At 45.6% G+C, this 11,086-nt stretch overlaps 2 protein-coding genes across 2 annotated transcripts in view; both read left to right on the forward strand.

Moving 5' to 3' along the window:
• Positions 1 to 11,086, forward strand: part of LOC127205278 (sodium-dependent glucose transporter 1C-like) — an 88,796-nt gene that overhangs the window by 46,623 nt on the left and 31,087 nt on the right.
• LOC127205280 (sodium-dependent glucose transporter 1B-like) lies at positions 2,824 to 8,463 on the forward strand. The gene is given in 3 exon segments (XM_051164486.1): positions 2,824 to 2,983; positions 4,515 to 4,631; positions 7,346 to 8,463. Coding segments are annotated over 3 exon segments (1,326 nt in total). The 5' UTR covers positions 2,824 to 2,892.

Raw genomic sequence — 11,086 nt, forward strand, 5'->3', positions numbered from 1 at the left:
TTGCTTCTCCTAACAGGCTGAATCGGGCATGTTAATAATTATTTACATGCCTTCTGTCAACCACATAGAAAGTATATCTCAAATCCTAACTCTATCTTACATGTCTGATTCTCGCTGTTTTATGTACATGTCTGATTCTCGCTGTTTTATATAAAGTACTGTGTGTGAATACACACCCTCGAGGCAAATTCTCACTGTGTTGTACAGGCTGGCCATGAACTGATTTCAAGTCATCCCACTGCCCGACTCCTCTTAAGCAGCAGGGCCAGCAAACAGAGCTCAGGACTCTGAGTTTTACAATCCTATTAGTTGTTATGACTGCCATTTCAGAGGCCACCCTGCCGCCGCCCCCCCCCCCCCTTCCCTCACACACCCAGGATTCTCATCTGTTGGAGGAGATCAACTGTGGTCTTTGTGAGAGTCTTTGCAAGAAATAGGGACAAGACGGAAATCACGGAATGGAAGTTGGAAGCTGGTTTAGGTGAGTGATTGGGGAAATTTGGATGGAGCTATCTTGGCAGGATGATGAGAGTGAGGTCTGTGGTCTGGGAGCTTCGGAGTATGTGGAAAGAGGAGGGAGAAAAAGTGGTAGGGAGTGCGTAGTGCGTGTGTACTGAAGTGAGGAGATTGTATTCCTGAAGAAGCTAAGACCTCCCCTAGTGGATCTTTCCTCGGCCATCTACTACACCATGCCTTGCCCAGACTATGCGCTGAACTGGATATGGGAAAACACAGCTTCGAACTAGATTTGTTTCTGGGGTTGCTGTTTGGCGACTGGCAACTGACTGTGTGACAGCGTTGTGCGGATTAATTAGCACATACGAAAGCGCATGCGTGAGCTTCATCAAATGTTTGTGGAGTGAAAGATGGACACAAGACTGAGAAATCTCATGCATCAGGACAGGGCTTTGGGAAGGTAATGAAGGCCAAACCGCCTCCCCCCGCCCCCCCCCGCCCCCCCTCCCACCTCCTTCCTTTCCCTCCGCAGATGACCCTGCGGTGGGCCTCATCTTGTAGGTCTTGGGATGCAGCGGCATCTTCTGTGGCTTAGCGGGAGGGCGAGCGTGTGCTCCAGCAGCCCTGCGGAGGTGCGGTCTGCATTCGGCACAGCATGGACCCACGGCCCCGGGAGGCGGGGTGGGGAGAGGCCCGGCAGGGGCGGGGCAGGGCTGCGTCCAGGTCTTAAACTAAGAGGTGAGGTTGAGAGAGTCCAGTGCCTTTCGGAATCGCCAAGCTGGAGCTGGGACTGGAGTTCCGCGGGGCCGACGCCCCGACGACCGGGCAGCTGCTCCTGCAGGAAGCTCATGTCCCATCGACCGGCAGCGAGCGGGAGACTGTGGCGGGGCGCAGTGGCGGGACGAGTGGCTTGCTGCGCTGGCTCATCACTCTGGTCACATATGCCGCCTTCATAGGGCTGGTGAGAGCCAAGGCGGTCCCCCTTCCCAGGCTGGGGCAGGAGGCTCTGCAGGGAATGAGAACTCCCCAGCCTGTACAGCTCGGATGCATTTATCTTCCTGAGTCTCAGTTTCCCCATCTGGAAAATGGGCACAGTTCTCCTCTTGGAGGGCTTTTGTCAGTTCAGACGGATTGTCTTAAATGTGTTTCCAACATCTGTAAACTATCATGGTCAGCTGGGTCCTATGGGAGGAGATACAGGAAAGGCACCATCCAGACAAGCTCCAAATTACTAAGCAATCAAATGCCACCTTGCCTCTTCCTGGTGGCCTAAGCAAGTTTTGTCAACAGCTACTTTTATAGCCGGGAAAATGGGCCCCGAGAGGAAAGCGACATTCTTGGTCACTTTAAGAGCTGGCCTCTCAGCTATGCTGGTGGCACATGCCTGTAGCCAGCCAGAGTCAAGTTCATCTTTGAGATTTTAGTATTTTAAGACACTCTCACTAAGTAGCTCAGTATGCATGCGGCTGAACTTGTGGTGTTTCAACCTCAGTCTCTGAGATTACAGATCACCCACAGCTGGTCTGCTTCTTCCAGGGCTACCGTGAAGTAGGCGCTTCTGCGAAGGGACACACCGCAGGTGCTTAGGGAGCCTTCGCTGGGTGCCAAAGTCTAAGTCCCGAGATCAGAAGCTGTAGTCAGTCTTTCGTTGATCTTGGTGCTTGCTGCCTGCTCTGTCCACGCTAGAGCCCGGAGTCCTTTTTGCTGGCTATGGGAGCTCATTAAAGAAGCCTACAGATTTAGAAATTAAAATAGTTGGTTTCCAGTATATATGTGTAGTTCAGAGAAAGAAACCCATGCATGCCAGAGCATTCATTATTTTTAAAAACATAGCTAGCATGAGTAATAAGTTGATGTTTGAGAATTTGACTTTTTTTGTTTGTTTGTTTTTCAAGACAGGGTTTCTCTGTGTAGCCTTGGCTGTCCTAGACTTGCTTTGTAGACCAGGCTGGCCTCGAACTCACGGGAATCTGCCTGCCTCTGCCTCCCGAGCGCCCAGCTGACATCCAAATTCTTATATTAGTCGTAACTGGAGTAGACTTAAAAGTTTTAAATGGAGAATAAATTTGATGTATCTTGACTATTAATGCAGAAAAATCTTTTACAGCGTTCTTCAAATTCTAAAAGGAATTGCAACCAAAGCCAAACAATAAATGTAAAAGTCGAATAGAAGAAAGTGTACAGGAGCCTATATTTTAGTAGTAAAGAGTTGTGCATTTTCCCCCCTGTTGAACGAAGAGAATCTCTATATCACACTGTAGTTCTCCCTTCCATTCTGTATAATGGAAAAGACTGCCATTTAAATAAGCATGATTTTAATGACTGTAAGCTTACAGCCTTTCTCTTTTTAAATCCTAGGGACTAAGCGGTGCTATCCTTGGGCCTACATTTCCAGACTTGGCAAGCAATGTGAACCTCAACATTAGCAGCCTGTCTATGATCTTTGTGGGCCGAGCCTCTGGGTTTCTATGCGGCAGCCTGATTAGTGGGGTTCTCCTTGACTGTATGAATCATGTTTTACTTTTGGGTAAGTAAACATCACTTTTGTTTTCGATGAATTTCCAATTGACTCTAAACACCAAAAGGACAGACTGTAGACTGGTTGACAACGGAAATGGGTGTGGGCGTCCTCCTCGGCATCAGGGCTGCGACAGCTTTTGCTGGAGGGAATCTATACGGAACCCTCTATAAACTTGATATTTCTCTTTCCTGGGTGTGAGTGTTGGCAACCCTGAGCAACGCTGACCTCTACTCCAGGCACATTCATTGATTCACTGCTGATAGACTGTGCAGCTCTGCTTATCTGGCGTGGGGTGGGGCTTCTGGGGCCATGGGGATCAGAAAGAGTTCCTGGAACCTGGCCAGGCTAGGTGGACTTGGGCTTGAAGATGAAGGGACAGGGTACGGTAAGAAAATGATACAGACTGCGCTTGTGTCCTGCTGTCCTTGTCAGAGTTGAGCGCAGACTGATCTTCTTGGATTCTGACCCTGGGTAAGAGGTGTGGTTGAAGACGATCTAGATTACTGTACTAAAACTCCCAAACTCCTTTGGAAGCAAGGTGAATAATGTATTGCTGATGAATGACTCATTAATACTTCAAAAGTGGGTTGAAAGACTATTTCTCCATCTTTTATCCACAAATGAACATATCTGGTAAAGTTTTCCTATAATTATTATAATGATTGAGTTTTATCTTTGTGTTTTTACATTATCTCATAAAAATCCTCTTCGAAGCAATTCTTTTTGGACTTGACTCATATACTATTAAAATGTATCTTTTGTTATATTTCTAATTTGGTTATTAGCAATGATAGGATTGTATTCAAGACATAGTAATTTACATTTTTATGGCCCACACATATTATAAAAGCTTTAGAGGGAATCACCATGTACAGCCACTGTATCTCTGCTCCGGTCGTGATAGGATATTGTTGTTGTGATTTGATTTTACCTTTTATTTTATTTTGTTTTGTTTTTGAGATAAGATCTCACTACATAGCCCTGGCTGGCCAGAAACTATCTCTGTAGACCATGTCAGCCTCAAACTCATAAAGATCTACCTGCCTCTGTCTCCCACATGCTGGGTTTACAAATGTGTACCACTATGCCCAGCCCAAGACCAACCATTTGTTTCCAAAACAAGGTTTCCCTGTGTAGTCCTGACTGTCCTGGACTCCCTTTGTAGACCAGCTTGGCCCTGAATTCACAGAGATCCATCTGCCTCTGCCTCCCAACTGGTGGAACTAAAGATGTGTGCCATTATGCCCTGCTGACCAACCAGTTTTAATATAATGTTATTTTGCATTTTCAGAATTTTTTTATGTTGTTCCTTTGACTTAGGACCCTTATGAATACTTTGGGGGGCGGGATTTCAAGACAGGGTTTCTCTGTGTAGCTTTAGCTGTTCTGAAACTCACTCTGTAGACCAGGTTGGCCTCACAGAGAGCCGGCTGCCTCTGCCTCCCAGGTGCTTCTCAGGGCTAAAGGCGTGCACCGCTACAGACCACCCAGCTGAATGCTTGATTTTATAGCTGGCTTTATTATCTTTTTTCCTCAGGTGTGTCAATGTTGGCTACCGCAGTTGGGCTTTATCTCACTCCTTTCTGCAAGAAGGCTTTCTCACTGATAGGCATGATGGCCATCTTCGGTGTGGCAGTTGGTGTTGTGGATACAGGTTAGTGAGTCCTTCAGCATCGCCTCCAGAATCAGGGACAGTGCTGTGAAGGAAAGTAAGCTATATGAAAATTACAGCCGGGCATGGTGGCGCACGCCTTTAACCCCAGCATTCGGGAGGCAGAGGCAGGCGGATCGCTGTGAGTTTGAGGCCAGCCTGGTCTACAAATTGAGTCCAGGACAGCCACGGCTAACACAGAGAGACCCTGTCTCGAAAAACAAAAACAAAACAAAAAACAAAAAAAAGAAAATTACAGCACCATTTGTCTTGCTATCAAAATGGCATGGACTCACACCGTCAGAATCACACTTCAACACTGCTTCTTGCTGACTAGGGCACCGATTGTCTTTATGAGAGATTGTTGGGTTAGCGGAACATGGATGGACTCCCTTTCCGGGGAAAAGTATAATGCAAATGGGTGGGCTTTCCTTTTGGGGTAGAGTTTGGACACTGTAGCATAAGAGAAAATGATGATTTGATAGGACAAACAAGGTGTTTTACTTACTTTGTAGCTGCTGTGATAAAATACTATAATGAAATAACTTAGAGGAGAGTCTATTTGGACTTAGGTTTCTGGAGGATTGGAGTCCAGGATGGGGAAGCAAAGGCACAGTGGCAATAAAATAAAATAAAAAGGCACAGTGGCAGGAGCAGGAAGCGGAAGGCTAGCATCTTGAACCACAAGCCCAAAGCAGAGATGGCAACTGGAAATGGCTGGAGGCTTTTAAGTTGTCAACGCCTGCCCTCAGTAGCATACCTCCTCCTGCAAGGCCACTGCCCAGACCTCCCCAAACAGCGCTACCAACAGGGGACCAAGTGTTCAAATGCCAGAGACCCACCACCCAATGGTAGACTTTTTATATGGCTCAAAAGCAACCATTCAACCTAAAATGAATCCTAGGCTCTGGGCTTACAGAAACCCGTACAGGTACCATATTCATTTTTTTTTCAAATACCATATTCTTGTCTTTCTTTTTGGTTGTTGTTGTTTTTCCAACAACAGAAAATCTCCACGTTTCGTCCTACTATTGAAGACCTCTTAAATTACATGTAGATCTTTACTTATCTTTAACCCCAGCTTTCTATCCCTACCTTTCTTGCTTTATGGAAAGAAAAGATATTTGATAGATTGTGGAAATAGTTTATACTTCAAGTTTCATTTGGATGTAAAATTACATTGTGGAACTATATGCTTGTCTCAAAAATCTCATTTTTTAAAGATAGCCAAACACTAGATGCTTCTGTCTTTTCACCTTGTGGGTATTGAAACTGTGCAGTGTACAATTCTGAAAAATGTTTTGTTTCCTGTAATACATATGCTAGAATCTCAGAGCAATTCTGCTTTCATCTTTAATATGGTGTTTCGAGCTAAGTATATTATAATTTCCTCAACTGGAATTAACACCCAATTGAAAGTACTGAAGCTTTGGTAGTTTCCTCACCACTAGAAAACCCTTTGCCTGATATTGTACCTATATTTACGTGTGGACGTTGGGATATAGTTCAGTTGGGCAGAGTACTTCCTTACTGTGCATGAAATCCTAGGCTCAATTCCTGGCACTGTATAAATGGAACGGCACATTCTTGTAACCCCAGTACTTAAGTGGGACCAGAGGGAGCATCAAAAATCCAAGATCATCTTTTGCCACATAGCAAGTTCAAGGCCAGTATAGCATATATGAGAGCTATCTCAAGACTTAAAGACAAATTTATTAGTGTCCTATTTCTGTGAGAAGACACCATGACCAGAGCAACTTATAGAAGAAACACTTAATAGGGAGCTGGCTTACAGTTTCAGAGGGCTAGTCCATTACCATCGTGGCAGGGAACATGGGGGCACACAGGCAGGCAGGCACTGGAACAGTAGCTTTACCTCCTAAGAGAGAGGAGAGGAGAGGAGAGAGGAGAAAGGAGGAGAGCCCCTGAGAGGGGCTGTGACTGGGTCTGGTGTGGGGTTTTGAAACCTCAAAGCCCTTCCTTCCATGAGGCCACACCCCCTACTCTTCCATAAGGCCACACCTCCTACTCTTCCATGAGGCCACACCCCTTACTCTTCCATAAGGCCACACCCCTTACTCCTCCATAAGGCCACACCCCCTACTCTTCTATAAGGCCGCACCCCTACTCTTCCATAAGGCCACACCCCCTACTCCTCCATAAGGCCACACCCCCTACTCTTCCATAAGGCCACACCCCCTACTCCTCCATAAGGCCACACCCCCTACTCTTCCATAAGGCCACACCCCCTACTCCTCCATAAGGCCACACCCCCTACTCTTCCATAAGGCCGCACCCCTTACTCTTCCATAAGGCCACACCCCCTACTCCTCCATAAGGCCACACCCCCTACTCTTCCATAAGGCCACCCCTACTCCTTCCTTATCAGTTTACCTACTGGGAGCTAAGTATGTAAACAAGAGCTTGTAAGGGCCATTCTCATCCAAACCACCACAGTTAGTACTACTACTCCCCAGTGAGGTTATCACTACAACAAAGAGTTTCTACTGTACCTGGCTCAAGAGATGGCTTACTGACTTGTAACCTCCATGAAGATCAGGTGGAACACAGACCTCTGGTGAGGACCGGTGACAGCTCCTTAATTACAGAGTGAGTCTGGTGTAAACTTAGAATATTGCAAGACTCCTACCACTTAAAACAGACACCAGTGGAATGTTCCTACTAAGTTCATGTCAGAATATCTCTTTAACTTGTAGGTGGGAACGTCCTCATCTTGGATCTCTGGGGGGACAAAGGAGCCCCCCACATGCAGGCCTTGCACTTCAGTTTCGCCTTGGGTGCCTTCCTGGCTCCCCTGCTGGCTAAATTGGCCTGGGGTACAACAGCATCTGCTCAGAACCACACAGAGTCCGACTTTGACCCTCCAATGCTGAACCGATCCTCTGAAGCCGCCACAGGCTCTCTGTTCGCGGTTCCCGATAATATGAATCTGCTGTGGACCTATGCCTCCATCGGCACCTATGTTTTGGTAATTTCTGTCTTTCTGTTTGGTCTGTTTTGTAAGAAACGTTCAAGGCAGAAAAAATCCACAGCGTCTGCGCAGGGAGCTCGAAGGGCTAAATACCACAGGGCCCTGCTCTGCCTCCTCTTCCTCTTCTTCTTCTTTTACGTGGGAGCCGAGGTGACCTATGGCTCTTACATTTTCTCCTTTGCCACCAGCCATGTTGGCATGGAAGAAAGCGAGGCAGCTGGCTTGAACTCTGTCTTCTGGGGGACCTTTGCAGCCTGCAGGGGCCTGGCCATCTTCTTTGCAACACTCTTAAAGCCTGGAACCATGATTGTGTTGAGCAACATTGGCAACCTGACCTCATCTTTATTCCTGGTGCTTTTTGACAAGAACCGTCTTTGTCTCTGGATTGCAACTTCTGTGTATGGAGCCTCGATGGCAGCCACATTTCCCAGCGGCATTTCCTGGGTGGAGCAGTACACTAGCATAAGTGGGAAAGCTACAGCGTTCTTTGTGATTGGTGCTTGTCTGGGAGACATGGCCATTCCTGCAGTGATCGGAATTCTTCAGGGATACTACCCAGACCTGCCAGTAGTTCTGTACACGGGTCTGGGGTCAGCCATCTTCACTGCTGTTTTATTTCCTGTGATGTATAAGTTGGCCACCTTACCCCTGGAACGCCAGCACAAAGGAAGATGAAAGAGTGAGGACCGGCAAGCTCTGCTTTCCAGCGCTGAGCTAAATGACTGTGAGAAAGAAAATAAGTGGAAACATGCAGAAAAGTGGAACGGAATGTATTCTGAAGTAATTTAAATAAAGAATATGAGGCTTTCTGTAATAGAGTGCTCTAGAAATATGCTGACGTGATACAGCCCACAGCTCGTGTGTCTAAGCAATCCACAAATACCTGTCTTTAGTCCCCTCCAGGTAATGGTGGCAACTTCCTTGTGATACACCAGAAGAAAATGGACAAACATTTGGAGAAGACAAGTTGTTTAGTAACTCCATAGTTGCTGTTCTTGCGGAAGCCAGGTCAGGCCAGGTTGTCAGCATTTTCTAAGAACCGAAGTTTCTAGGTCATCATGTAACACTCAAATGTTTTGCCATGTTCTGGGATTTCCAGAGTCTTCCACAGTGTACCAGGTTGTAATGAGAATAGAGAAAAAAAAAAATGCCTTTTAGACAAGTAAAAATAGCTTAGTCAGGATGACACCGCACCCAAGGCTGCATCTGATAACCAGAACCTATCAACATCACTCACCCCAGATAACCAGACACAGTCCTAGAACCCCATGATGCCCACTGGACAGTATAGAAGCAGAGACCAAGAGCAATGCTCTGCTCTGCACGTCTGGAGAGAGCAGAGACCAAGAGCAATGCTCTGCTCTGCACATCTGGAGAGAGCAGAGACCAAGAGCGATGCTCTGCTCTGCACATCTGGAGGGACGCCACTTGGTTCTGCCTTGTGGCTGGAGAGTCTCCCCCAGGATCCTGAGCCTTGAATCAAAGCCTTGTGTTAGAAACCGGCCCTGACCTTCAGCTAAGATACATTGCACAGATGAGCAGCCTTGGGAAGACAGACTTGGGACTGTAGTTAGGACCTTGTGTGATGACCCTTAGCATAATAAAATGTAATTTTTGTTATATGTTCTATGCCTACCTACCTTCTTGTTTGTGCGAGTATTCTCATACTGTGGGGTCTTGTAATGAGATTTCTGTTTGGGGACTCACTAGGAAATACATCACTTTGGGGCATGTGCAAAAAGATATTTATGTTTGAGAGGTTGGGTAGTACGCCAGTAAACAGGCACTGTGAATATGTGGGACAGATTGACATTTGCTGAGAAAAATCACCAAGCATCCATATTCTCTTTTTTATTTGTTTGCTGTTTGTTCGCTTGTTTTTCTGAGACAAGGTTTCTCTATATAGCCCTGGCTGTCCTGATCTCAGAGATGTACATGCCTCTGCCTCTGGTGTTCTGGGATTAAGGGGGTGGTCATCCACCACCTGGCTTGGAGAGAGTAATTTTGATGTGTGAGAAACGTGAAGAAGTAAAATTGATGTTATAAAGGATTTACTGATAAACTTGGTTAGGAAATATTATTCAAAGTAGAATTTAGTTAAAGGAGCCTTACCTTTATACAAAGTAGAATTTAGTTAAAGGAAAATTAGTGTACTCACCAGGTTTGTTAGAAACGATAAGAAAGGGCTGGGTGCGGTGGTGCACACCTGTGATCCCAGCACTTGGGAAGCAGAGGCAGGTGGATCGCTGTGAATTTGAGGCCAACCTGGTCTACAAAGTGAGTCTAGGACAGCCAAGGCTACACAGAGAAACCATGTCTTGAAAAAAAACAAAAACAAACAAAAAAGAAGAAATAATTCTGGGCTGGTAAGATGGCTCAGCGGTTGAGAGCACTGTCTGCTTTTCCAAAGGACCCGGATTCAGTGCCCAGCACCCACATGGCAGCTCACAATGTCTGTAACTCTAGTTCCAGGGGGGTCTGACACCACCAATGCATATAGAATAAAATTAAATGAATTATAAAATAAATTTTTAAAAGAAATAATTCTGATAATATCTTTGTTGTCTAAATCTTGCATGTACCCGTGTCCAGACTTGCAGTCTCCTATGCCTGTTTAAATTCTTGAGACCAGGATGGAAAAGAGATTTAAGGATGACAGCATTTGTGGAAAGAGTAAGCCCAAGGTGTGTATATGAACTAGGAAAACCTTCAACTTGAGGCCTCCTCTTCTTTGGGCATTAGCCACACCAGCCTCAAGGTTTTGTTTGTTTTTAGTTTTTGTGAAGCTTTTCCTTCATTAGTCCCTAAGTGTGCAGCGGGGTTTCTCACTGGTAGGCATGTTATTTCTGTAATAGTCCAATGGAAGAGCGTTCGGAAATGAGGAAGCAGTATAGGATTCTTTACCTGATCCACAGTGTTGTGCTAAAGAATGCTAAAGACTTGCTTGGTTTTGTGTTGTATGAGAGCACATAGGGGATATTTCTTCAAGATGTGACTCTCTTTCCCAGGTTCAAACAGAGGCACCATGGGCCTCTTTCATACCATCTCTTTATCCTTTATATCCAAACGAAAGTGAGTTGATTTCCAAATTGAGAAGCCCACAGGTTTGGAGTTTGTGCGAGACATCTGGTAGAATGGTCCCTCCTTCCCTTAAGATGAGAATTTTAGAAAGTTTTTTATTTGGATAGATGCTAACACCTTAATGCTTTATTTGAATACTTATATGAAAAAGCACCTTCATTGCTGCATTTTGTTACAATTACTGTCCTTTTTGTTTTGTCTGGCTTGAGACAATGTCTTGCTATGTACCATAGATTGGCCTGGAACAGGTGATTGATTCTACCTCAGCCTTCTGACCCACACCTCCTGGTCAGTATAGTGCTGTATTTGATCCATCTTAAAATATACCTTTTCTTACATTTTAACATCTCTGAAACAGGTCTTACATGAAATATGTTTGTTTTCT

The sequence above is a fragment of the Acomys russatus genome, chromosome 21 (genome assembly GCF_903995435.1).
Source record: "Acomys russatus chromosome 21, mAcoRus1.1, whole genome shotgun sequence".
In the NCBI taxonomy this organism is placed as follows: Eukaryota; Metazoa; Chordata; class Mammalia; order Rodentia; family Muridae; genus Acomys; species Acomys russatus.